Genomic DNA, 25,821 nt, shown 5'->3' on the forward strand with positions numbered 1-25,821 from the left:
AATAGATGATATATTAGTGATGGCAGTGATGAGAGCCAGAGCGCACGCACCGTGTCTCCCGGCAACCCATCCTCTCGTCTGTCTGAAGTGGACGCCTCACAGCAATCGGCATCAGGAGGCTGAGCAGGCCTCTCTTCGCAGGAGAGGGACTGCAATTACATCACATGGAGTTGGTGTGGCTTACTCTAGGGTCCAAGCTCTGATGTGAGAACAACTGACCTATTATCTTAGACAGATTTGCAAAGTATGTATAAAACCAGGAGAGCCAAGGCTGCCAGATGCTGAGGTAAAAAGGACATCTCATCAAAATGTCACCTGCTCTGCCGCTCTCGACCTGGAACTTGATCGGTCCTGATCATGTGTATTTCTGGAGCATCTCTGAATAGCTCCTTCCCTTTTCCATCCTCGACCTCCACGAGGAATGCTTGACCGGCTGCTGCACCTAGGACAAGACGGTATGCCACGCAAGCCAGGCATTATATCAGCACTGTGAATGGAAGACTGAAAATACATGATGCTTGATCCCAACATCATCTTCAGTTATTACACGCTACATTTCATTAAGCTATTCCTGCTCCTATTAAATTGCAGGAACTTTTCCCGTTCAAGCTCGCAATCTACGTCAGAGTACTGACTGGAATCCTCGAATAAATCCGAGAATTCCCAAAAGAAGCGTTTTTCTCAGCTCTTTCTGACAAAGAATTGGATCGAGCCAAATTGTCGTCTTGTGGATAGGTAGTTACTAACAGTATTGAAGCACGGTGGCACGTGATCTTTATGCATTTTCTGAAGGCATGCTCGCCGATGTCGTGGTGATGTTGGTCATTAGGATCAATAGGAGCAAGAGGTAATGTATACAAGACTGTTTCGCACGGCATCTGTCGTGCTTAAAGCGGGAAATCCGACTTTTCCAAATCCCTGTTTTGATGCCATTCTGCCTAGAAGTCTCCACATAGCACAGCTCACAAGTCTACGCCAATGGCACAATTTGAGAAGCTCGCAGAATGCCAATGTATTGACCAAGTCTTCACTACATGTTGCCCATAACAACCAGGTACAAGACCTGCTATGTCAAGATAAATTTTGCTTCGATCATGATCTGATGTGACATCACCCAGAAAACATCTCAAGAGTCTTATTGTATTTGCAGTGCTGGTACACACCGGTCAGGAAGTCGTCCAATACGTCTGCAAGCAGCGCTGTGCTGTCAGAGACCACCACACTGCTAAGGAACCTGAACAATGGCGCAGAGGTGCAATGATGCTCAACAATCGTTAAAACATCAACCTGAAACAGAGAACAACATTGTCCTGATACTCCTTCTTGTCTTGCTGAGATGGACAGAAAAAGAAGTATATCTGCTAGCCCGTATTAATTGACGTTATCAGGGGTCTCCTGCAGATTTTCTTGGTAGGCACAGCGCATGTGTCTCGCAACAGTGCTGAGGAGGTCAGGGAGCTGATACGCGTGGTGAAGCCCACATCAGTCATGGTGGAGCTCTGTGAGGCCCGTGCACGGAGAATACGCGGTTCTGCACAGGTAAAGCTAATTTGTCATGCATCTGCTGTAACCTGATTGCGATCTGTGATAATTTGATTGCCCCGCCCAAGTCAATGACACAGCTAACTACATACGGTGACTTGTGACACCTGCTTTTGGTGTGTGCAGTTGCAGGAGGGAGGCTTTGCGAAAGATCTGGTGCAGGAGTTGCTCCGGCAGCTGGGCGCAGGCGGGCGCGACCTGCCGCAGCAGTTCGTAAAGATGGGCATGCAAGGTATCTGCTCTGGTCAGCATAGCACTGCAATCTCTGATGGGGAAAGCCTTCCACAAGCGTAAGTGTGTCCATTGTCAAGCCCGCTAACCACTTGATATACTGACATTTCACAGGATTCTACCGGCTGCTGAAGAGCTTGGGGATGGATCCGGGGCTGGAGTTCAAGGTGGCCATGGAGGAGGCAGAGCTGCTGCGAGCGCGCATTGTCTTCGGTGATGCTGACCAAGACCGGACTATGCGCCGCATCTCAGAAAGCCTCACCGTGCAGGCAGGCCCATCCACCTGCAATTCCCTCACCACTGTGTTCATGCAACAGGTATTGTAGGAGAATGAGAGGATGTGAAGTCTGTATATCAAGGATCACGCAGGATGTGCTTCTTAAAGTGCTCTTCAGGGTCAAGCATGAGGAAGGGAGAAGAACATTGCCTGATCAGGTCATGACGATTGTTTTGTCTGAATGCAGGGGTTGCTGAGCATGGTGATGGGCGGAGGCCTGCCACCAGCAGAGGTTGTGGATTTCTTGCGGAGCAATGGCAGCGGCAAGCTCACAGACCAGGCAAGTTTCCTCACTCTCTGCGCATCAAAATGCTGTGATGCTGTGTGGAACGGCAATACTTAGTTATTGGGCTTCGAGTGGTGCTGTATTTGCTGCGCCAAATCTCAGTGTGTGGGTGTGGCAGTTCAATGATAACCGTCATTGTGAGCGCAGGTTGAGGCCATGAAGAACAGGAAGATGGCTCGGGCCATGACTGAGTACATGCGCAAGGTGAACCCAGAGCTTGCCAGCGCCCTCACAGATGAGAGGGATGAGGTGAGTGGTTCAATATGCTCAGGCATTTATAGTTTTTTGGCAGGATTTGGCCCACGTCTGTGTCATGTAGCAGGATCAGCTGACATAAATTGCAACCGGTGTTGACAAGAACGATATTGATCTCATGGGGGTGTGTTGCAGTACATGGTCAATTGCCTGCAGCAGCTGGAGGGCCGCATTGTGGGAGTGGTGGGGCTCGCCCACTTGGATGGCATAGAGCGGAGATGGGACGCATTGCAGAACAACGACAGACAGAGATTATAGCACACTACTAATGTTTCATAGTGACAATTCTGAGGATTGCCTAGACGTCTGCTGACAAAGTTTACTCATCAGGGATACGGTAGTGAAAGCACTGCCATGCCTTTTGCTGCAATATTTGCAATCTGAGAGTCCCAATGTAGCAAACAATACAATTTGATTGGAGCTCCTCAAGGGGTTTTATGATAACTTAATATCAACAGTTCCTGGCATATATCATAATCAACTTGAAGGCAGCAAAGTGGATTCATTGCCCACAGTGGCTATCTGTGGCTCCACCCGCTGCTCCTCCCAGTCTCCTTCAAGATCTTGTATGCTCAGATATGCATCAGTTCCATATCCTGGCATAGACACCAGTCGCAAGTCCCCACCTGAGGAAAAAAATACAAGGCTAATGAGCCACTTTGCAGCCACATGCTGCAATCCTTCAGTTTTGCAGGGGCTGACAAGATTTTAAAGAAGCATCTTTACAGCTCAAACGGATGATGAGTTCTGCAGTAGAATGTGAAAATGTGCTGAGATGAAACAGCTATGTCTTGACAAGAGAAGCCTTCTCTTTGCACGCACCAAAGTATCGGGCGTATAGGCGGGAGAGTGGCAGGCCAAAGCCAAGGCCGCCCATCCTCCAGGGGCCACCAGGAGAGGCCGACCTCTCCGTCATGTGCGACCACATGTTGATCCCCTCCTGACTCTGACTCTCCTGCAGGCCACATGAGATCCGCACAAAATGACCCTCTCAAAAAAACCAGTAGTCACATAAGTAATACATCACCCTGACGGCAAGTCCTAATGTGGCAGTGCAATGTCAAAGGAGTCATTCAGGAACCCACCGGCATGCTGGCATCCTCTGCACCAACAGTGGTGAAGCCATACTGGAAGACCTTGTCTAGCTGGTCGTCAGGAATGCCTCCCCCCTGCAAAGAAGACATGAGACTTTAGTACACTGCTGAGGGTCATTCCAATTGTGATCACAGGCTGCTAGAGTGCTGGTCAAGGCAGGTGCAATCTTGATCGCGTGCATGCAATAAAGTATATTGCGCTCCTGAGCCGGAGGAGTTTTGTTTGTCACTAGCACTGCATATACACTGCGCGGCAGCCCTTCTCCCCACATGCCTCTTGCACTGCCTTGTGTGTCTTGCATCTCCCTTCCCTTACTATTCTCTTAATATGAGATAGACCTATCCTCTCAGCAGACGACAGTACCTGGTCGGAGATGCGCAGGGTGACAGAGGACTGCGCCTTGCAGATGGCCACGGTCAGCGCCGGCAGCGGCCGCCCCCTGTGTGATAGAACCACAGCGCGCATGGCGTTCTTGAGCAGCTCGTACAGCATGTAGTCCAGGTGCGTCGGTATGTAGGGCATCGTTGCCAGCTGAGCGCTGGTGCCGCTGATCAGCACCTCCGGTGCTGCACCAAAGGTTTCTGTGCACACCTGCATGAGTGTGGACTCCTCAGCATGCTGGCTTCGCTTGGCTGTGATGTAAAATAGAAAAGAGGAAGTGATGCAGAAGTCATGCATGACAGTGCTCAGGAAGTGATTCGAAGGCCAACACCTGCTTTGTTCGCTGGGCTGCAAAGGAGATGGCGTCGGGCAGGGACAGGTCAGTGCAGATGATTCCGATGTAGCCTGGCCGCCTGAGGGCCAGGTGAATGTGCTGCTCGGCCATCACACGGCGACTGATGCGGCTGCAATTCAGACACATGCAAGAAAATTCAGTTGCATATCTGGACGCATGAATATTACTGCTGCTGGCACAAAACCAGAACTATCAGCTTTTATTATCTCTCTTGCTACAAGGTATCTCTAAGTATCACCTGCGGAGCATGCTGTCCAAGAAATTGTCCATCTGCAGCTTTGGGCCGACGATAGGTTTCATCTTGCACTCACGGAACCCAGCTGCCAGAGCGTCCAGCATGGGGGCTGCATGACAGGCACAAAAGCCCATTACTTGCAACTCTGCAACCTTCAAGAGACCGGTTGGTGTCGACATGCAATTGCTCAAGTCGGCACAGATGCCCGAGGCACATACCATGCTCATCAACCAGCCGCTGCAAGACTTGCGTCAGTTTGTCATTATCTGCAGCCGTTTGCACCTGTAGCACCCCAAGTGCTGAATCTCATCCAGCTGTCATATCCATTCTGAGACAGTTGCCCAAGCATTGAGCGCAGGCAAGTGATTATGGACAATGAGAGAAGCCACTGCGCATCAGCTTGCAGGTGACATGAATCACCTGGGGCATGTTGCGGAGTGTGTTGAACGCGTGATAGTATGCATCGTACACCCGCTTGATGTGGGGATTTGTGACAACAATGTATGGAAGAAATTGCAGGTCCATTAGCCGCCGTGCCAGACGCTTCGGCAGCTGCAGCCAGCAGGGGCAGATTCGTGGCTAAATTCATGACACTTCAGGCACCATCTCCTCTGCACGATGATGGGAAGTGTCCAGTCAGTGAACAGAAACAGCGAGACAGCAGACCTCTCTCTGCGCATGTCTTGCGCTTGTGAGGATCTTGGATTCATTGAAAAGCGCAGCTCTGCCAAACTCCAGCATTTGCTGGAGAGAAAGCGCCTCGATGTCCTGGAGAGCATACTGCACAGATCCCGAGAATTTAGGCTTGCATTCGGGCCTTGTCACTCTAGTGTGATGATGAAAAGTCAATGACTGGGTGCCGCACCTTCTCGATAGTTGAATCATAGAACCTTTCTCCTGGTAATGTCTCAGTCGATGGAGCATCACTCCAGACTGTTCGGAGCAAGCACTGCTCCAACGACGTGCTAGATATCACATCGTGACAAGAAATTCTAGATGGTGATATTCTACTCCTCCAGAGACGGCATACTGAGTTACAAACAAAGGCCATGATCTTGACACACTGTCATCGCGATAGAGCACGCACGGATTGAAGATCAGGGCGCTCTTCTCCTTAGGCCGGCGACTCTTACACAATTTATTGGGCTCTGACAGAGAATCAAAGGTGCTGGAAGCAGCTCAGTGTCTATTTTCTCTTTCCGAAACGCCTCACCTCCGAAATGCATGATACGCTCCACCTGCATGCTGAGTGCAGGTTTGCACTGCAACAATGCCTGACTACATGAGAAACATCAAGGTTTGTATGTATTCTGAGGTCCTGACCTGAGAACGTATTTTGGCAAACACAATTACACGTACTTCGATTCCTTGTGAGGTGAAAAGTGACCCCAAGCGCAACATCCGTGTTGATCAGTGAATCGATTTCTGGTCCAACCTAGCTAGGCAATGATACAGAATGTGTGATCATCCACTGACCAAACGTCAGGCCAGCCAATTGAAACGGCCCCACCATCATTGAGCAGGAGCTGGCGCTGCACCATTTGATGAGCCATTGTCATGCCCCTTAAAAAGGGACACAAGGCTGCGCTGCGCCTTCTCCTCCTGCAGCACTTGGACGACCTCTGACAGCGCGTGCTCGCCGTGCACCACATTGTCCCTTGTGCGCACATTCACCGTCTTCTGCTCCCTCTCCTTCTCTCCCACCACCTGCACAGTGCAGACCATCAATTCAAATCCTCACTACTCTGTGAGTCAGGCCTTGTAGACCGTCGCAGAATTAACAGGGCACCCAGGAAATTGCAGAAAGAGCCAGGTGCTGTCCATTGCATGCATGCAGTCGACCTCGTTGGAGGGCACTGAACATGCAAGCATCTGTGAGGGGTCTTGTTCGACAGGCGGTATACCACGACAGAGCTTCAGTGGCCAAGAGCTCACCAGGATGTAGTTGTACTGCGCCAGCTGAGCCTCGCGCACTTTCTTCTGCATCTTGTTGTCTGCCAGGTCCACATCCACGAAGAAGCGGGCGTTCCTGAGCGTTCTCCTGACTTCCTGTGCGTACTCTGCGCTCGCTTCTGAGATGGGGACAACCATCACCTGCACAGCACAGACCCAAACTTCAAACTGGTTTCCTCTGACTGATGCTCAATAACTTCAGAGCATGAGTTCCCCAAGTGCTGAGCAGTGCCACTGTCTTTTCAAATTGGCAGCGGCACTGCTCAGCACTGGGAGGTCATGCTCTCAATATTACCCGAGCCCCTCCATGTGACTTATTCTGCAACCTCATCAAGGCAGAAACACCCCCGCACATCACTAGAGTGTCATTAAGAGAGTGTTGGGATTCCTCACCTGCCGTGGGGACAGCCAGAAAGGCCACTTGCCAGCATAGTGCTCCGTCAGGATGGCAAACATGCGCTCGACAGAGCCCAGGATGGCTCTGTGCACAATGACTGGCCGCTCAAACTCGTTCAGCTTGTCCGTTGCATACTGTACCCCGCAGCACACATGCGGAAGTCAGCTGCAGCTGCAGAAGAAGGAAAACTTGCAGTTGGGCCGCATGAATAGGGTACACTTATGCAAGGGAAAGCAATGGCGGGAATGCAAAACCTGCAGGCCGAAGCGGATGGGCAGTTGGAAGTCCAGCTGCACCGTGGCGCACTGGAACTTCCGTCTGAGGGCATCGAACACCGTGATGTCGATCTTGGGCCCGTAGAATGCGCCATCTGCTGGATTGAGCTGCACGCATGCCACACCATTGCCATCAGCACTGACCCGCATCAAGTGTCACCTCTGTGCAATCACCGTGATGCAGCTTTCCCAGCTCCAGTAGTCTTCCCAGCTCCAGTGGTCTTCCCAGATTTCATTAAAGGCTCAGCTGAAGCATTCATACCTTTCTCATCATTCTCTCAATTGTGCTTATTACAGAGATGCTGTGAAGGGGGGCAAACCTCCCAGGGCTGGCCCGTGGAGTCGAGGGCCTGCTTGAGGCTGGCTTCGGCGGCGTCCCACTGCTCGAGCGTGCCCAGGTAGGACTCTGGCCGCGTGGACAGGGCCATCTTGTAGGTCAGCCCAAACACCCGGTAGGCCTCGTCCAGCATGTGCAGCACCGCACTCACCTCCTGCAGCACCTGGTCCGGCCTGCACAGCACTTCTCCTGTCAGTTGTATCCTTACTGTTAGTTTTTTTTCCAAGATTTAGAAATCAGGGATTAAGGTAGGTCCAGCAACAAGTGAATCATAATTCTCCTTTCTGAGCAGGTTGTGGCTTTTACTCCACCACAATCCAATGGACTCTGACTTCTCCTTCACATTATCATCTGTCAGTGTAGGGTGCGCTGATCTTGATTAGAGTGGCATGTATTACAGGTAATCTTACAGATGAAAGAAGAGGATAAAGTCATGCCAGGGTGTCAGCCCCTCATCAAGGCACCCAGTTATAGTCTGGAGGTTTGGGGGGAGAATCATTCTGTGTCAGTATGGTCTTGGAAGTGGCCGGTGACAGATAAAAAGAGGGTGCTGGTGCAAACACTCGCCTGCAGAAGACGTGGGCGTCGTCCTGCTGAAAGCGGCGCACGCGCGTGAGGCCCTGGAGCGCGCCGCTGAACTCGTTGCGGTGCAGAACGCCAAAGTCCGCCAGCCGCAGCGGCAGCTCCCGGTACGACCGCGTGCGGCTGCCAAACATCAGGCAGTGCCCTGCACCAACAGAGTAAGCAGCGCCTCAACAGGGAAGGTCAGCTGGACGATCAGGAGCTCTGACTTCTTAGGTGAGACCGAACAAATGTGTGGGACAGTCTGCATGCATCCTGTCCTGATCCAAATAAGGGACATGCAATTCATGTCAAGACAGATCGCATGTAAGACGTCAAACATAACGGAGCTTTTGGCACAGAATTTGCATTGCATGCATTTCAAGACTTAAATGACAAGTTGACGCACCGGGGCAGTTCATGGGTTTGAGGCCGAACTCCTGCTTCTCGATGTTGATGAGGAACATGTGCTCCTTGTAGTGGTCTGCATGCCCGCTCGTCTTCCACAGGTCAAAGTTGTACATGTTGGGCGTCACCACCTCCTCATACTCGTACTGCCAGTACAGCTCCCGGATGTACTGCGCAGGTCCAATTCATACCTTGGAACACTACACGAGCCCGACCGAAGACTTGCTCATGTGATGACAACTCCGTCTTGCAATTGTCCTGCCAAATCTGCATGCAAGCAGGTATGCAGCACGTAGTGATCAGACAAATGATGATTGTCTGCCTGCAAGCAAGTTCTAAGTATATGAGAGCAGTATGTCAGAGCGCTTTTGAGGAGGATGCATGCCTCGATGAGGGTGTTGTAGATGCGGGCGCCGTTGGGCATGAAGAAGCAGGAGCCGGGGGAGAGCTGGTGGAACATGAAGAGCTCCATCTGCGTGCCCACTTTGCGGTGGTCGCGCTTCTTGGCCTCCTCCATGCGGTGCTTGTAGTCCGCCATCTGCTTCTTGTCCGGGAACGTCACCCCATACACCCTCTGCGCACACCACCATCTCCCATCAGACAGGTTGAGACAGGCCCAAAACAGAGGAGTAGATGGTTTGCCATCATGGCTGTCTCTCTGACTGGAGGCTCCAGTGTTGGACCTCAAGGCGACCAAGTTGCTCTTTGATTGCAGGTAAATCATCCATAGGTCGCACCAGCCTCTGTAGGCATGCAGTGAAATGTAGGCATGCATTGAGGAATCAAGGTCAACAAGATATGTCCAGAGCAGGCAATGCTATGCAGAAGCGTATGCATGTCTCATGACTCGAGCATAATTGGCCTGCAGGTGCCAGACACAGGACACTGAGAAGGTTCCCACCTGGAGCGGCTCCTTGGTGACGTCAGCTCGCCAGAACGCGCGGTTCAAGGCGTTGACTGCGCAGGTCTTCAGGTAGCCCGTGTTGGGAAGGTGCGGGCCATGACAGAGGTCCACCATTGGGCCACATCTGCGCATTTTACATGTCCCAGCACCATTTTTATTCCAGCACAAAGAAGTTAACTTGACTTTGCCGCCTTCAAAGTAAAATAAAAGGTGTCGGGGAAAGTTTGCCACTCCCCGTCGCCGCACCTGTAAAGGGAGATGGTGGCTTCGGACGGCAGCGCGCTGATGATCTCCACCTTGAACTTGTTCTCCTGGAACATGGACAGCGCCTCCTCACGCGTCACCACAACGCGCTGAAAATTCTGCTTCTCCTTCGTGATCTGCACCCATTCACAATATATTTCATTCTAATGAATGTTTCAAGGACACACCCGACACATCAATGATTATTGCAGGCTGCAGCACACGAGACTGAGAAACCATTGACTCCAGAGTGGCGAGGGGACAGAGCATGGCAGCGAATGGACCTGCTCGAGCTTCTTCTCCAGGATGGGTCTCTCAGCGTCCGTGAGGGTGCGATCGCCCATGTAGCAGTCATAATAAAAGCCCTCCTCGATGGCAGGCCCAATCGTGAGGCGCACGCCAAAGCAGGCCTCCAGAGCCTCTCCCAGCACGTGCGCGCTGGAATGCCAGAACGTCTGCACAAGCAAGTCTCTCCTAACCTATCATGGCTTACATGAGTAATTTTCATGGACGGGTCTGTGGCGACAGTGCCCCTCAGAGCATTCAAAATACTCTCATCGGCTTGCATCAATTCAAGAGGGAATCTGCGTCATTACTCACATGTTTGCCGTCCTCGTCCTCAAAGCTGCAGACTTGCAGGCTGCAGTCTCCCTCCAGGGGCCTGAAGAGGTCCCATACATCTCCGTTCACCTTCGCCACTACCGCCGTTTTCAAGAGGTCCTTTGCATATTCCTTGAGGACATCCATCGGCGTGGACACATTCTTGATGGCCTGCCTCTCAGAGCCATCAGGCAACTTGACGACTATGGGCTCATTCTTCGCTTTGGCTTCCTCCACCTGCAACCAGCTCAAAATTTAAGATTATCATTATGAGGATATAAGGTTCAAAGAAGCCCGTCCAGGCATCTCATGTGCAAACGCAAGGGAACAATCCACAAGCTTTGTGGCCGTATTGATTGGATGTGATCAGACCTCTGCAATGTGCCTCGCGTTGTAGTGTTCGAAGAGCTCGATTCTCTTCTTTATGAAAGCTTCAAGTTCCTTTGCAGACTCCTCGTGAGACTTCGGATCTGCCGCCTTCGTACCATTGTTTGATAATGTGTTCAGATGCAAATCATTCAGTTTGTGCTGCACTGCTGGAAGGCTCTCGCCTCCACAACAATCCGCTCCCATGGTAAATATAATCTGTTGCAAATCGTTTTGTGCAAGATTGAGAAAATTGCGATTGAGAAGCTGATCAGAACTGCCCAGCAGGATGGAACGCCGCGGGCCGACAACAGACAAAACACGAAATATCCTTGAACACTGCAATTTGCAAAATGTCCATAAATTCATTATTTTTCTTAGGTGCTTGTTGATTTGATATGAATTTTTAATCTGTTATCACGATCTTGCGTTTCCTGTAGCCCTGCAGCATGAGCAAGGCAATAGAGGCTGCCAAGCAAGTATATAAGTCTAGCAGCTCGATTGGTCGAGTGCTCTCTGGTAGTTTGGCATCAACTACAGATCGGGTAACATATGCTGAAGAATTGCGAGAAAAAAATGCAAATGCAGCGCAGGAAAGGTGCTCTGACACACTGCCAAGTGGTGCATCAGAGTCATACCTCTTGATGGGCAGGGGTGACATTCGCACAAAGCGAGGAAAGGTGCGTATAATAATAGCTTTGTATTCCTGAATCATATTTCCTTGACTTCGTGCCATTCATGCACATATCCAGGCAATTGTACATTTGCTGACACACCTACTGCTCTTGCAGAGATTTCGGGGAACTCATGGGAAGGTGAGAATAAGTAGTCATTACCAAGATGCATCATCACAGGGAGCAACCAGAATGTGCCCTTGCTGACCTAATGACAAGTGGGCTTGCTGCACAGTGTCCAATCTGTTTCTGCTGGTCCACGACGTCATGCTTGCTCTGCAGACGCGGCCAAGGAAGCTGAAGGATCCTTACGCCCCCAAAGCTTGGTGGCATCAGCCTGAAAGGGATGAGGAGTCCCCGGTGCCCATTCCATACCCACCAAAGCCAGCGGCAATCTACAACCCTGATGGAAAGCAGCCAGCCTCCCTCCAAGCTCTGGCCGCCCACTGGATGCAGCGTCTCAACCAGTTTTCTTGGAGTTGGAATCAGAAGTCTAACGTGTCATTGGTGGTAGCTTGAGCTTCGAGATCATTTGCCAGTCACACTTGATATTACCTTGAGCTCAACTTACAGAAACAGGCCATTTGGTACAGCATTTAGAAGTTTGCAAGTGGCACTCTTGACAATTGCAGGCTTCTAACATCTATCTCAAGTGCTGGAAGTTGTCGACTGAAGTGTTATGTACAACAAGTTTTGTTTCCAACGGCCCCTTGAAACCAGAGTACATTCAAACGCTCATCTACTCTATGTAACACTATGGAAACCCCAATGGGAAACTCAACAGTGGCAATCATATCATCAATATTCATGTACAGGAACACAGTGACACACACATTATCAAACGTCTGCTCACACCAGTTGCTGAATGCAGATGCCTCATGGTTTTTCTAACGCTAGGCCTCGGCATTTCCAAGCCACAATACCTGCAGAGCAGAACACCATCATTCAGGGCACTTCCCAGAAGGACAATGGTATTTTGGCTGCACACTGTAATAACATGTGTTGTGATAACAGAAGCTTTTCCGAGTCAAGCTTGAGTCTTAAGAGAGCTGAACAGGGGAAGCATCCCATGATCGCAACAGGCAAACAATGCAGAGCAAGAGACTCACCAAGCGTAGCGCCCGCAAGAGTCACAAGTGCCACCCGTTCCCAGTGCAGACGAGCCGCTGCAGGTTTCAGCGCCCTAATCAGGAAGTCCCCAGCCGAGATGATCATCTCATCGCCTTCCTCCTGTCTAGCGGCTGCCTTCCCCTGCACTTATGGCAACACCCCTAAGTCAGACACCCATATATACCCTTGCTCCTTGGCCACTCACGATTTCTCAGCACAATACCGCAATATCTGCTTGCACGGCATCCCTTCTTCTTTTATCCGGCACTCGTGCTGCCTTCGTGTCTGCTTCTCACCAACTCTCAACCCAGAGCAGCTTTGATTGAAGCACTAAACATGCCTCCAGGGCAATCAAGGTAGGAGCACAGGAGCAAGGAGGGGGGGCAGGCCGTGCGCACCTTGTAGGCGGCCATGCAGGACTGCAGCAGGGGCAGCATGCCGGCTGCTGCGGTGGAGCGCAGCGCCAGGGAGTGGGGGGCAGACCCCTCGCGCACCAACACTGCCAGCGCAAACAGCGCAGCCCAAAGCACCTGCCACAGTGACAATGGATGCATCAGCAACATCACTAAGCACAATTGCCTTAGCGTTGATCAGAACATTGCCCCTCCCAGCTTGAGCAGCACTGGATCTCCAGGAATGCAGGACCAAGAGACAGCAGCGGCTCAGCACTGAGTACGCAGGTAGTCGTAATGCTTCGTTCCAGGGCATGGCGGCAACAAAGGAGGAAAGTGATACTGCACTTCTTCATTACTGCGGCCGTGGTGTTCCAGGGCGCGCGCGATGACCCTGGCCGCCCCCAGCTGCAGCTGCCTGGCGCGGATGGCGTCGTGCATCGGCTCCTCACCCTGTGCCGACAGACAAGCCACTTTCACCGTCGGTGCTGACTGTCATGCCCCGAGTGTGTACACTCGCCCGCATCATGTCAAGAGGTATGCACTGCGACCATCCACGGTGCTTTTGTGGCACACAATCAGAGTGGAGGAAATTTCAACGCCGACACCTCACCCTCACAAACCCCCTTGGCTGAGGTGCTGCATATTAAATACATGACTCCATGCCTATGCAAACAGGAAATGTGCCTGCTGTATCTTGACTTTCCTACACCCTGTTCGAGGTAGACCAAGCACTCCAAGTCCTGAAGGAATGCGATCTGCTAATAGCAGTGGATTTGGGGCGGCTGCATGCACCTGTCCGAGGACGCCAAGAGCGACGAGGCCCTTGGCCTGGAGGTCGACCTGGTCGAGGTGCTGCGTGAGCGCGAGGAAGATGTCCGGCAGGCCCAGTCCGGCCAGGTGGGCCTGCAGGATGTTGTTCTCCAGCGCCAGGGGCACCATGCACAGCAGCGCGCACAGCTGCACCATCGCGTACTCACGGAAGCGCCGCATCGCGCTCACTATTGCCTCCAGGCCCCCCGCCCGCGCCACGCGCCACTGGTTGCTCTGCGCCCATGGACAACAGCATTGCTTAGTACTGTGCTTTAAGCAGGCATCATCCTACTGTCCCTGCCTGCGATACAATGCACTTCCTTGCTTCCGGCTAAGCTCTGCCTTGGCACACGCCAATAGTTGCTCTGCGGACATGGTCAAGAGCAGCGCTAAAGTAATATTTCACCCATTTGGGCACAACGAAGGACCAATAAATGTGGATTTCATCGGTGTCTCTTCAGCTAGCAGACGTCATGTGCTGTATGCATGGGTCTACCCTGCTGTCCCTGCCTGTGATGCTCTCCCTTGCTTCCAATATGCTGTGCCTTGGTTGGCTGGACTGCGGCATTGGATTACAGCACAACTAATTATTGTGCAGTATGCAGGGATCTGTCCTGATAGTCCCTGCCTGTACTGTGATATACTTCCTTGCTTCCGGCACGCTCTACACGCGCCGGTAATTGGGCTGCATGCAAGGCCTTTCACGCATAATGCACCCACTTCTCCCTTCACTCATGCGCTTGTTGCATGAGACACTGGTGACAGCTTACAAAGCAAGCAGAGAAAGCGCACGTAGGCCGCCATTCATTAAACAATTTGCCTATGTGCTGCAGGGGACTGGGAACTATAGTACGTTGAGGTCCAAGGGGAAGGCAACAAGTGCTGGCTTGTACCTGGCAGATCTCGCTCTCGGAGCGGACCAGGCTGACGATGGCGAGGCAGCCGTTGCACTGGACGCCTCCCGACGCCGTCCATCGTTTCATGACATTCACAATGGTGGACACACCCTCCCGGTCCGCTATCTCCTTCCGCACCTGCACAGATACATGCACCAGCACCTCAACACCTTCAAGCTCGCATGTTTCACCCACATCTTTCTTTGCTGCCTTCTCTTTAATGCGTCAAATTCATGAAGTATTGACAGCCATGGATAGCTAGTGTGTTGGCTGGGGTTGAAGGGTTGAATGCCCACCTCGTCGTCGTTCCAGGCAATTTTTGCCAGCGTCTCCAGGGAGCTGATCAGCACTTCAGAGTCCTTCTCACTGCTCTCCACCTGATGCAGCAGCGCATCCACCTGCACATGCACCCACAATCAATGGCACCATGCATGCAAACAATGTCACAATAAGAGGACTTCCTGTCTCCTAGAACATAAAATTAGTTGGGATCATGTGCCTTTCAAAGCAGCAGACCTGCTTCATTCTGAGCCCAGTGGCGCTGATGGGCAGGATCTCATCGTTCAGGGGACACAGCTGCGACATCTGTATCTCCTCTTCCTCTTCTTCAGGCGGCTCGCCCACAGGCAGGCGTGGCAGAGACTGCAGGAAGGAGGCTGGCTGCGCTGGAGGCTGCGGGAGCTGTGGCTGCCTCGAGCGCACATTCGCTGGCACCTTGAATCTGTGGACCAGCTTCCGCACAGCCGCGTTGGCCACGATCTTGCTGGGGGCCACGCATCGCAGCGGGCACGACAGGGTGTTGCTTGTCTGCAGAGAACAATCACCATCAATCAGTCACCTACTCATCCTCCAATACTGTGAAACGTGCCCTTCATGACCGCACAGTGCTGTCTACAGAGCACCAGGATGAAGAGGATATGCATCATGCAACTCCAGAGGGCAGGCAGGTGGCATTTAAGCAGGGCAGGCATTTTGGGCTGACCATGAGCTGTGAGGCAAAGTGGTGGGAGAGGCAGGGAGCGCAGAAATTGTGGCCGCAGGGCTCCAGGGCAACGCAGGACCGCAGGGTCCCCAGGCAGATCTGGCACTGGAAATCCTCCAGCGTGCTCGAATCGGCGGTTGTGTATTTTGAGGTTGTCATCCGCTGCAGTCACCAGACCACTCAATTCAGTCTTATGAGGACATCAGAACAAGAAAAAGTGTGCACTCCTTGAAAGCTCCTACGGCATGCAAGTCTTCCTATCAGGGCCTCAAATTCAAGAGTATTGTAATTTCCGATGCTCAATAAAGCCTAATGTGTACAGGCAGGTTCACAGTCTGGAGCCGCACCTGCAGACTTCTCATCCTGAGCCTGGTAGCGGCTGGAGAGGCGAGCATCTGCTTATCCTCTGCCGGCAAGCATGCGATTCTCTTCACTGGCGCCCACGCCCTCTTCTCCCTGTCTGCAGGCTCGCCTGCACCCACGCGCGACCAATCACAAGACGCGCCTCACGCACAAAATTATCATGGCCAGTAACGGTAGCCATTATGCGCCTGCATATCCGTCAGGGGTGATGCTTCAGATCAGCCTGGTAGAAGGGTGCCTCACCTGCATGGAATATGAGGTATTGTTCCACGAGGGGTGTGACAGACAGCACAAGAGACACTCTGTCTCCGTCGTTGAGAGGCGTCCCCAGTCCCTGGCTGAAGGCCCGCGCGCCATTGATGAAGGTTCCATTAGTGCTGCAGTCCAGCAGCAGGACTCTGGGCTGCTCTGCCGGCACATCATACAGGCTGGACCTCTCATGCAGCTGCCGTGCCTGCTGCTGTCCATTGCGCAGGGGATCTGACTCGGCAGAGGTCTGCTCCATTTGTGCGCTAGGATCGGCTGAGCTCGGCTCCGGCCGGAAGACACAGTGCAGGCGTGACACCCTCCCATCGTTCACGCCCACAAAGTTGAGCAGCCTTGTGGATAGCACCCTGCAAGGCAGGACATCTATACATATCCACAAGTAAACCAATGCAAACAACATTAGCACAAGCTCTGCCTCATCCTTGACCCCGCATTCCACACCCAATGCTTCTTCTTTTCAAAGATCAGATAGCATGTCCAGAGCAGTCATCGGGCCAGTACGGAGCCTACCCTGCAGGCGCCACAGGGGTCGCAGTGCCAGTGGAGTTACTCGGCGGCGAGTCAGGCAGCACCAGCATGCTTGCATGTGCCGCCTGGCTGCTTGCAGCTTCTCCGATGCCGCGCCCGAGGGCGACTTCGTCCCCCTGCAGCAGCACATGCGGCAACGCGGCCGAACCCGGCTCCAGCCAACCCCACACTGGCAGCCTGACCGCCTTCCCGCTCGCTGACACACCGGTGAAGATGTCCTGCACCTGCACAATAGCTAGGGCTAAATCATCCAATGTATTTCAAGTATCCCTACACGCTTTTTTGTCACATGTGATGAAGAGGACCTTATGCTACCAGGTTGAGTATCCCATAGTTGAGGCAATCTATTCCATCTCAATCAGGGACGTCAGAATACAAGCAGGGATATCCCCCATCGATGTCAGGACACAGAATGCAGCATCATGTCGGACGGCTGGACTTCTGGGCATCGCTGTGACACTCCAACATTATGCAGCACACAGCGCGATAGCCGTTGGATTTCCTGAGCTTGTGCCTTAGGCACTGCGTTATGCTCACACCTCTTGCTTGCGCAGAGAGAGCGACATCTGCCGGTTGATGCAGCGCGCCCGTGGAACAGGAGCGCTGTAGATCTGCCGGAGAGGAAGATGCAAAGGGTTATGGCCTGTTTGTTGATCAACCACTTGCGTCACGCCTGCTGATGAGGCAATAAGCTCCTGCTCCTCCTCATCGAGTGAGCCTTGAGAAGCCTCCTGCGCTGAGGCGCTGTCCTTGTCTAGGGCCAAGCCCTGCACAGAAGGTCACCACGAGGTGAATTGGAACCAACCTTGCCTGGGCTTATGTGAGTGTTGTTTGCTGTGGGACGCCTCACCTGTGAAGACCAGGGCGGCTCATCCTGCATTAGGATGTCTGCTGCGCCCACTCTTTCTGCAGCCTTTTGGTCGCTCTCCTGAAACACACATGGATGGTCCTTGCTGCAAATGCTGGCTTGATCAGCAAGCAAGCAATGTCCTGGCAGCAGAACCCAGCATGCTCACCAGCTTTAGGACAGCGTTCAGCAGCAGTCTGCTGGCAGCCTGAGCATAACTCGCTGCCCTTTGCCCCTCAGGCTGGCGTAATGCTACCTCAAATGCAGAGCGCTCAATTTCACCAGCCAGGATTTCGCTCTGACTTTGCTGCAGATGGCGACCCTGCGAGTATCAACACCATTCGGATATTCGGATAACAGTGTTTCAGAAAATTCCAAGAGGATTGTGCACATTCAAAGCCTGGCAATTTTTGCATGGCCACTGCCAACCTGGGCAATCCCAGAACTCACATATCTGCTATGCACGAGGTCTAAGAGGTTGCAGGCGAGTCGATGTCGGAGATCTTGTCTCTGTGCGGGATCCGGTACTTGTGGCATGCGCTTGAACCCACCCACGGCAACCAGGGACACGCTCTAAATCACTGACTATGCTACCTTCTAACCTTCCAGAGTCATAATACAATACATCGATCTATCGCAGCATCGTCCTGCTCAAGTGCCGAGGTCACCAAGCTCTTTCGCAACCTGGATGTCCACAAATACGCAGTGGTCCGAAACTTCTTTGCAGCTCTTCCCTAGTTGACAACAAAGTATTCTAATATTACATGAATGTTCACCTTAGGCGGGTGTCGGTCCAGGAACAACCGCATCGTCAGGAAACAGAAAGGGCGCACGTGCAGAAATCTGCATGGTTGTCATGGGTCAGGAAGCAAACACACCGAAGTCCTCCATTGTTATCGTCAACTAATTGATGATTCACTAGAGCAGAGAACACTAATCAAAATCTTTCTGACAGTTGCTTCGATCTCGGTCCTCCGTGAAGTTTGCTGATGCTGTGGTTGGAACGTCTGGTCTTAAATTGCAAGGACACACCAAAGTACATGGACCATTCATGTTATCAATCAAGAACACCTTGCTGATTGCTTTGACGTCATCAGCGCGAGTGCTCTGTCGGTTGTTGACACTTTGATGGCTTCTCGTACTGGAGGCTTTTCGAGGTGCTCCATGGACACATTGAAGAGGTGAAATGTCCTTGTCTGGCTTCATCTGTCTGAGTGCTTTAAAGTGAATAAATGTGCAATCGCAGGGATGGGTTGAGCGCTAGAGCATATGGCCAATCTGACCAAGCTCAGATCAGCATAGAACTGGGTGAAGGATTCGATTTGGATAATGAAATTGATGGTTTGCGATCACAAGTTGGCCGCTTGAAGGAGGTGAGGGCTCATCATGTCTCACAAACACTGTCAATACATGGGTGCTACTTCTTTTTGTTGCAGTTGGCCTGCTGTTTCCTTTACGCTTGCCAATCTGCAGATGTCACGCGCGATAGGCGAGGAGAATACATTGCAGCGACAACAGGCAGAGTCTTTGGAGGAGCTGATGGAGAGAGCAAAAACAGACCTAAAGCGGGGCATGCGGCGACTAAATCGGGCATTTCAGCAGAGCAGAAGCAATCATCTCCTTTACCTTGTTGTCTTCTGCATAGCTGTCTTCTTTCTCCTCTACATGTGGGCAAAGATGTACCGGATGGTGCAGTGGCTCAGCTGAATGCAGAATCAGCCCAGGAAAACCCCCGCAGAATACCTTGATGAATTGAAGAACAACTCTGAACCAGATTACACTTCAAAGCAGAACCTATGTTTGATTGCAAGCTACAATCTAGGCCAGAAATCTGTATGGACCAAAGATGCATGCAATATTATGAGAATCAAGGCAAATGCTGCTGAAAATAGACACAGATAACACATGTAAGATCTGTTGCTGGACGCTAGAGCTGCACCTACAGGGGCCCTGACACCTGCCCTCAGTATCGCCCAGGCTCCACATTCTGCTGGGGCATCACGTCGGCTTCTCCCAGGAAGTTTCCTGTGAGGAGCACCAGCACTCGGGGTTATGCTCCGTCCAGCAGGCATCAACAGGGCACATGAAATTGCTCCTTGGGCGTCAGTGAGGACAGCCATATCACACATGGTACTACAGTACTGCTATACGAGATGCACAAACCTTTGCCCTCATGCGGGTGAGTGACGATACAACAAGGACCAAGCTCTGCATTGCAAGGGAAGTTTTTCTTGGTGGAAACCTTGGCTGTCGTGTTAACAGCTTGTGATGACACAGCAGGTCTCCAAAATTTAAGCGTCAAACAACAGTGAGCAGAGGGGCTCCCTCCCTTTCTCCAGTGTGCACTCCCCAGTGTGAAGAGTCCCATTGGCACAAGTCCGCCATCCTCTGCACCTCCTGTTGTCTCCTCTAGTCGGCCCCAAGGAGGGCACATGTCTGGCAATGGTTGCTCCACCATGAGAATTATACAGTCTCTCAGGGCACAGACAATACTGTGGCGTTGCATCCTGCTGTGAGGACAGAAGAGCATGCCCACCTTTGTTTTGGGGTTGGCATAATAGACTTCCTTGCTGGCCTTGTCCCACAGAGCTTTCCAGCCGGCAGGAAGGCCCACTGACAGGGCCTCCAGATCTGGCTTCTCGGTGTAGGTCACCGGCGCTTGCTGGGCACTGACTGGCTTCCGCTTCTTCTCGGCAGCAGCCTTTGTTGTCTTCAGCTTCTCCCTCCAGTCCACAGCTAGCGGCTGCACACATAGATTGCCCTTCTTCGAATTAGGTGCATGAGAAGCAGCATGCAGAAGCTGCACATCGCATCAGATATCCCAGCCCTCGATTGAGGAATGACATGGCATGTCAGGTGGGCTGACAGGGTGTGTGGGCAAGGGCACCTGGAAGTTTGAGTTGTCCTCAGAGCTCACTCCAGCCCTGAGCTGCTTCAAGCGCCACTCCTCAGCCTCTCGCAGCCTCTTCCGCTCCAGCGCATCAGCATCCAGCACCTCATCTTCCTCCTCGGCCTCAACCTGCACCACAGCCATCCCTCAAGACACTTCTTGCTGTCACTGTTCCTGCTTGTCAGCCCAGAATAGCTCCCTAGAAGACATCCAAATCATCATACAGAAAATTTGTCTTCACAGGAGCCTGCCTCACCAGATCTTTGCGCACGGCCGCCCATTTGTCGATGAGGGAGGAGGTGGCCTTGCTCCCTTTCAGTGCCTTCTTCTTCTTTGCTAGCGGCCCAATCCCCACAGTGGCCTTCTCGCGCTTCCTTTTCCCCTCCTGCTCTCCTGCTGGCGGCTGCAGCACTCCTGCATCTGCACTACTCTGGGAGCCCTGAGTAGAAGGTGGAGTCATTGCGCGCACTGGCTCTGCTCTGTACTCCTTTGCTCTTGCCCCCGCGGCAGGAACAGGCGGGCTGACGCGACCATCAGTCAACTGGACGCCTGCCACTGTCCCGTCACCTGGCAGGGGAGGCTGCGCATCATTTTCTATGGGCAGTGGTGGCGCGGTGCCATGCTCAGCCGATTCCGTTGGCAAGGAAGTCACTGCAGCTGCTGCTGGTGCTGGGATTACAAGCGGCTGCGGCACGTAGAACGGCTGGGGATGCATGTAGTGGGCGTACGGTACGTAGTAGCCAGGCCACTGCGCAGCGGGCGCAGGCAGCCGCACCGGCATTGACGGCACCGCCGGCTGGGCCCCGGCTGCCGCGCTAGCTGCCGCGATCCTGCTGTTGATGTGCGCCAGCGCCGCGCTCGTGCTTGGGTCTGTTGCAGCTGGTTGCGGCAGCTGTGGCTGACTGGTGGGCTGTGGCAGTGCCGGAGTGTCGTCCAGTTCCATGTCAACGTCGCTGTCTGCTTCATTCGCTGGAAGTGGTGGCTGCGACGGCTGAGGCAAGTCAGCTGGCTCCGCAGGGTCGGCCGGCGCAGGAACCTCCCTCAGATCTGGGGAATTCCGGGGAGCTGCTGCGGGGGCTGTTGTGCCGTCAGGAATCTCCCCGTCCTCCGCCGCTTCAGGAGCCTGGGATGCGCCCGCGGCCGCTGCGGTTGTATCCGCCATCGCCGCAGTCGCAGCAGCCAGGCCGGCCTCGGCTTCCTGCAGGGCCATGGGCATAGCAGCCTGCAGGGTGCGCCAGCTCTCTTGCACCGAGCGCTGGTACATTGCCCACGACAGCGCCCCACCGAGGTCACCGGAGTCCGCCGCACGCCTCTGCGCGTCCGAGAACGCCCTCCAGTCGCGCAGCCGCACCTCGACCTCCACGGCCAGCCGCACCAGCAGCGGCATGGGGCCACAGATGCGCTCAGCCGCCTCCCAGGCGCTGGCCAGCAGCTCCTCCCCAGCTGTGCCCACCTCCTCGGCCGGCCTCTCCACTGCAGCAGCCTGCTCATCGATCTCTCCCTCCTCCTGGTCACTCCGAGCGGCCGGCTCATCCGGCAGCTCATTTGCGCCTCCCGACGTCCCAGGCCGGGCTTCCTCAGCCGGCGTGCTCTCATCAGGTGGATCACCCACAGCCGGCTCTGCGCTGCGCACTGCTGGCTCCGCGGCAGGCGGGGAGCTGAGGGCGTCACCACTGATGGCGTCGGGCTCGGGCACCGCGTGTGCCTCGGCAAAGGTGGCGTCGTTCTGCTGCTTGCTGCGCGGCACAGAGCCCTCTGGGGGGTCCCAGGCCACATCATCAGTGTCCTCGTTCCAAAAATACACCTTGCCACTGCCCATGTCCATGACCTCATGCCAGCCGAGGCAGCCCTCCAGCGACCCCAACACGCGCTGCTCTGCCTGTACAGTGCCAGAGTTTCCTGCTGCAGCTTCAGCATCCGGGATCCTGTCGCTGTGCCCATTCTCTGCCTGCGGCTCCTCAACAGCCGCCGAGCTGCTGGGAGCCTCCTCGGCTGGAGCAGCAGTGACCTGATCGTCCTGTTCGCCTGATGGAGGGTGCCCAGGGTTGTCGCCCTCCTTCAAAAGGCCGCTCGATTCAAGCTCCTCCATGAAATTGGCGAGCTGCAACAGCAGGTGACATCTCGAATTCCTGCAGAATTTAACAACGAGATGCCGCTGGGTCTGAGCTCATGTTCCTCAGTGCAACAAAGTACAGCTCCAAATCAGCGCGCCTAGTTGAAATCGTCCAGTCCTTCCAAGGTAAGTATGCACACCTCTGCGTCCATATTGCTGTCGCCATCCTCTGACGCACGTCCATCATCCCGAGCTCCGGAAGCTCCCTCATGCGCTTCTTCGTCGCCAGCCTCAGAGCCGGACCCGTCGTCGTAGCTGCATGTGAGCACAACCATCTCACAAGTCTAGGTATAGGGCATGACACAATGTTCCCAAGTGTTGATTGAGAAATAAGCCATTTAACACTGTCGCCGACTGTCATCTAGCTCGCCTGTAGCCTAGCAAAGACGCCAGCGAGTCTCCTGGCTCATCTGCAGGTGCAGGATCTGGCCCCTCCTCCTCCGTTGCTGCTGCTGAGGTGGGCTGTGCAGGAGGCGCTTTTGATACAGCGCTTGCCAGGTGAATAGCATTGGACGCAGGCACCGCAGCGCTTTGCAGACCGCTCCCACTTGGTGCTTGGACGACAGCCGGTTGTGTTGCAGGAGGCAGGGTGTGCAGCCCTGCAATGATGGAGTGGTGTTGAATTGTTGGCCCTGGACCTTGCAGCGGATGTATTGCACAAGCTTGCAGTCACACACCCACGACGCACCTCCATTGGTAGCAGAAGATGGAGCAGGTTCAACATCGTCTGCAAAGTAAGTCGTCAAATTTGCTGCGGCCTGTTTGGCAGCAGCAGCTGCTGCTGCTCTCAGCCTCTCCTCTGTTAAGTGTCACACCAGGGCTTCAGCACGAAATGCAGGGATGTCTGCAGTCCTTGAAAATACGCATGCTCTCAAATAACAAGATTGACGTCAGCAGACGGCAGTCAAGCCAGCCAATCCTCCCCACCTTGCTTCTTCTTTCTCTCTTCTAGCGCGGCAGCAATCGGATCAAAAGGGGCATCCTCAGAATCCTCAGCATTTACAATATCAAGCCGCGCTTTACGCGGATTGCCTTCGCTCTTCTTTTTGCGCAGCATGTCAATACTGTCTGAGCTTGATGGTACAAATTACAGGACAACTCATGAACAAGGTGGTCTGAACCTACAGCTCATCCTCTTGAGAATTCGACAAGAAGGTGGTGATATTGTGTATGACACAAACAAACGCAGGCAAGAGAATGCAAAAAAAATGAGAACAAGCCTGCAGGCTTGCGATTTTCCCCTGCCATTCCATGAAGCTTCCGCATGCATGAACGCAAGCCAAATGTTACAACACAACTTGTCTCAAAGGCGATAAACGCATCAATTTCTTTGCTCTTTACACATATAGAGGACATTAGAAAGGTGTCAACTTCATAAGAGAGATTTGCCGTAAAACTAGTTGCAGCAAGATCGTGCTATATTTTAGCTCATGTCTAATGAGGCTTTGACTGGCTTATTTGGAGCGTACGGAAGCGATGAGGACGAAGGGTCGGGCAGTGATGATGGAGCAGGCAAGATATTTGGCTCTGCAAGAAAAATTACTTTGCAGCGGAAGATTCCCTTTTGTATGGTCAGGCTGAGCATCAGGTTTTCTTGAATTTCTATAGTTCACAGATGTCAGCAGGAGATGTATTGAGACGATTTGTTCTCTCCTCTGCAGCAGGCACAGGAGCAGGTGTGGTCTTGCTGGAAGGGGACGCCGAGATACATGAAGGCGAAGAGAAGGAGGACTCAGGTGAAGAAGTTGATCTGTCAGCCTTATTGACACCCTCCAGGTTGCCAGAGGTCCAGTCGATGAGCCAGCTTGCGCCTCTTCCTGGAAATATCGGCGGCAGCTTCCCAGATTTGCAGCCTGGAGATGCAGCAGCGCGTTCTGGTGGAGTAGCGAGCACATCAAAAGAGACCAACAGGCCTCAGCTGCCTCCTGAGCTGGCAGAACGCCCTGCGGGCGAAGTGGACCCCCAAATGAAGGTGCGCAACAATCTGCTCTTTGGAATATACATGATTATAATGATCAGCCATATCCTTGTCTGCTTGGCCAAGGGCTGATGGCTCTCATTGTGCGCAGGCCAATGTGGATTCTGCCATGAGGGGGAAGGCACAGACAGGAAAGCTCTTCAATGAAGAGCTCAAGAGAATGCGGGCCTACAAGAACCCGGACTTCCTGCAGAAGATGGTGGAGCATTTTGGCATTGAGGATATTGGGAGCTGCTATCCAAAAGAAGTCTTTGACCCAACACACTTGCCCAAGGAAGACTACTACAAGGAGTGAGTCATTTGGCGTTCTCGCACAATGCTACCAGACCTGCACACAGAATTCAATAGCAATTATTTGTTGATGCGCTGGTAATGGGTGAGCATGTCCTCAATACATCTTGGATGAGCGCTGCTCTGCCCAAGTTTCTGACAACATGCTCTGCATCGGCAGATTGATCAAAGCGTGGGAGGCTGAAGAGAGTCTAAGGAGGGCTGAACGCAACAGGGTGGGCGTTCAGTTTCAGAGGGGCGCTCCAGAGCAGCCCACGGCATTACCTAGAGGCCTTACTGGTGAGCGCTGTTGCTGCCATGGGTCTCTGTCCTGAAAGAAGGCAGGGTCTCTCCAGCACCCTTGCCTGTTGGTTAATTTCCCTTGAAATAGGGGATGTTTGCTCTGCGGATGAGAGCCGCATCACTGTTCTAGTTGACTTTAAAGTGCAGCTGATGAGATGCCGTGTATCATAAACAGGATCCAGCACCAGCGCCAGCGCCGCCACGATAGCTGCCAAGGCACGGGCGCAGACATCTGCAAGCGCCAAGAGAAGCAAATGGGACAGCGCACCAAAGCGTTGAGATCTTGCCACTGCCTTTTTGGTGAATGCGAGTATAAGCTAGCAAAGTGCACCACCGTACTAAGAGGGCTGATTGTCGAGGTTCCTTGTTAGTGGGATCTATCAGGGGTCCCTTGTTTTCAGTCTGTTTGTACAGGACTGCATGCAGCAATGCATGTCTGCATTAGAAGATTGCTAGCTTGTCATGATTATGATCAGGTGTTGTAGAACGTCAAATGGAACGTCATTGCTTGCAAGAGTGCAATTTCTGATGTGTACCCATGTTTAGGGCGTTCTGCACGCTTGTATGTCCTAGTACTACACATATAATGATGCTACATCTCTTCTTTATCCCCACAATTTCTTTTTGCAGCAGAAGGCTAGATGACATCAGATTGCAATCCTCAACTTGACGATGCAGTGTATACGCTTGATCA

General features: G+C 53.0%; 6 protein-coding genes across 6 annotated transcripts; 2 read left to right on the forward strand and 4 right to left on the reverse strand.

The window, feature by feature from the left end:
* Window positions 1–1,241: 1,241 nt before the first annotated feature.
* COCSUDRAFT_62569 (hypothetical protein) lies at window positions 1,242–2,849 on the forward strand (the record flags this gene model as incomplete). Its single annotated transcript, XM_005648532.1, has 7 exons — window positions 1,242–1,252; window positions 1,440–1,539; window positions 1,669–1,774; window positions 1,888–2,090; window positions 2,238–2,372; window positions 2,484–2,585; window positions 2,727–2,849. The coding sequence occupies 7 exons, from the start codon at window positions 1,242–1,244 to the stop codon at window positions 2,847–2,849; spliced, it is 780 nt and encodes a 259-aa protein (XP_005648589.1).
* A 219-nt stretch (window positions 2,850–3,068) lies between these two features.
* Window positions 3,069–5,708, reverse strand: COCSUDRAFT_14989 (alpha-ketoacid dehydrogenase kinase; the record flags this gene model as incomplete). Its single annotated transcript, XM_005648533.1, has 10 exons — window positions 3,069–3,217; window positions 3,414–3,581; window positions 3,673–3,760; window positions 4,050–4,277; window positions 4,399–4,531; window positions 4,661–4,766; window positions 4,876–4,939; window positions 5,078–5,209; window positions 5,324–5,437; window positions 5,523–5,708. The coding sequence occupies 10 exons, from the start codon at window positions 5,706–5,708 to the stop codon at window positions 3,069–3,071; spliced, it is 1,368 nt and encodes a 455-aa protein (XP_005648590.1).
* Window positions 5,709–5,995: 287 nt separating this feature from the next.
* COCSUDRAFT_28585 (threonyl-tRNA synthetase) lies at window positions 5,996–10,908 on the reverse strand (the record flags this gene model as incomplete). Its single annotated transcript, XM_005648534.1, has 13 exons — window positions 5,996–6,364; window positions 6,593–6,751; window positions 7,004–7,141; window positions 7,262–7,390; window positions 7,603–7,792; window positions 8,181–8,346; window positions 8,590–8,758; window positions 8,881–9,162; window positions 9,490–9,616; window positions 9,739–9,872; window positions 10,020–10,190; window positions 10,336–10,572; window positions 10,708–10,908. 13 exons carry the CDS (start codon window positions 10,906–10,908, stop codon window positions 6,170–6,172), a joined length of 2,298 nt encoding a protein of 765 aa, XP_005648591.1. The 3' UTR covers window positions 5,996–6,169.
* Window positions 10,909–11,107: 199 nt separating this feature from the next.
* Window positions 11,108–16,436, reverse strand: COCSUDRAFT_83678 (hypothetical protein; the record flags this gene model as incomplete). Its single annotated transcript, XM_005648861.1, has 9 exons — window positions 11,108–11,143; window positions 12,884–13,015; window positions 13,226–13,330; window positions 13,673–13,924; window positions 14,584–14,724; window positions 14,883–14,984; window positions 15,103–15,393; window positions 15,916–15,974; window positions 16,175–16,436. 9 exons carry the CDS (start codon window positions 16,434–16,436, stop codon window positions 11,108–11,110), a joined length of 1,380 nt encoding a protein of 459 aa, XP_005648918.1.
* A 268-nt stretch (window positions 16,437–16,704) lies between these two features.
* Window positions 16,705–22,851, reverse strand: COCSUDRAFT_83679 (hypothetical protein; the record flags this gene model as incomplete). The annotated part of the gene is made up of 8 exons (XM_005648862.1): window positions 16,705–16,842; window positions 17,266–17,337; window positions 17,577–17,654; window positions 20,110–20,316; window positions 20,461–20,592; window positions 20,720–20,902; window positions 21,143–22,564; window positions 22,717–22,851. The coding sequence occupies 8 exons, from the start codon at window positions 22,849–22,851 to the stop codon at window positions 16,705–16,707; spliced, it is 2,367 nt and encodes a 788-aa protein (XP_005648919.1).
* A 1,039-nt stretch (window positions 22,852–23,890) lies between these two features.
* On the forward strand, window positions 23,891–25,665 carry COCSUDRAFT_32953 (HCNGP-domain-containing protein). Its single transcript, XM_005648535.1, has 5 exons — window positions 23,891–24,088; window positions 24,238–24,548; window positions 24,646–24,845; window positions 25,006–25,124; window positions 25,303–25,665. The coding sequence occupies exons 2-5, from the start codon at window positions 24,372–24,374 to the stop codon at window positions 25,404–25,406; spliced, it is 600 nt and encodes a 199-aa protein (XP_005648592.1). The 5' UTR covers window positions 23,891–24,088; window positions 24,238–24,371; the 3' UTR covers window positions 25,407–25,665.
* Window positions 25,666–25,821: the final 156 nt, after the last annotated feature.

This window comes from Coccomyxa subellipsoidea (genome assembly GCF_000258705.1).
Source record: "Coccomyxa subellipsoidea C-169, whole genome shotgun sequence".
NCBI classification, from domain to species: domain Eukaryota; kingdom Viridiplantae; phylum Chlorophyta; class Trebouxiophyceae; family Coccomyxaceae; genus Coccomyxa; species Coccomyxa subellipsoidea.

What these genes read in the sequence shown, in the direction of transcription:
- COCSUDRAFT_32953 (XM_005648535.1), top strand. Translation starts at nt 24,372, where the DNA reads ATGAGCCAGCTTGCGCCTCTTCCTGGAAATATCGGCGGCAGCTTCCCA. An exon ending in AAGTGGACCCCCAAATGAAG is followed by an intron (nt 24,549 to 24,645) that starts GTGCGCAACAAT and finishes CATTGTGCGCAG; the next exon opens with GCCAATGTGGATTCTGCCAT. An exon ending in ATTACCTAGAGGCCTTACTG is followed by an intron (nt 25,125 to 25,302) that starts GTGAGCGCTGTT and finishes TATCATAAACAG; the next exon opens with GATCCAGCACCAGCGCCAGC.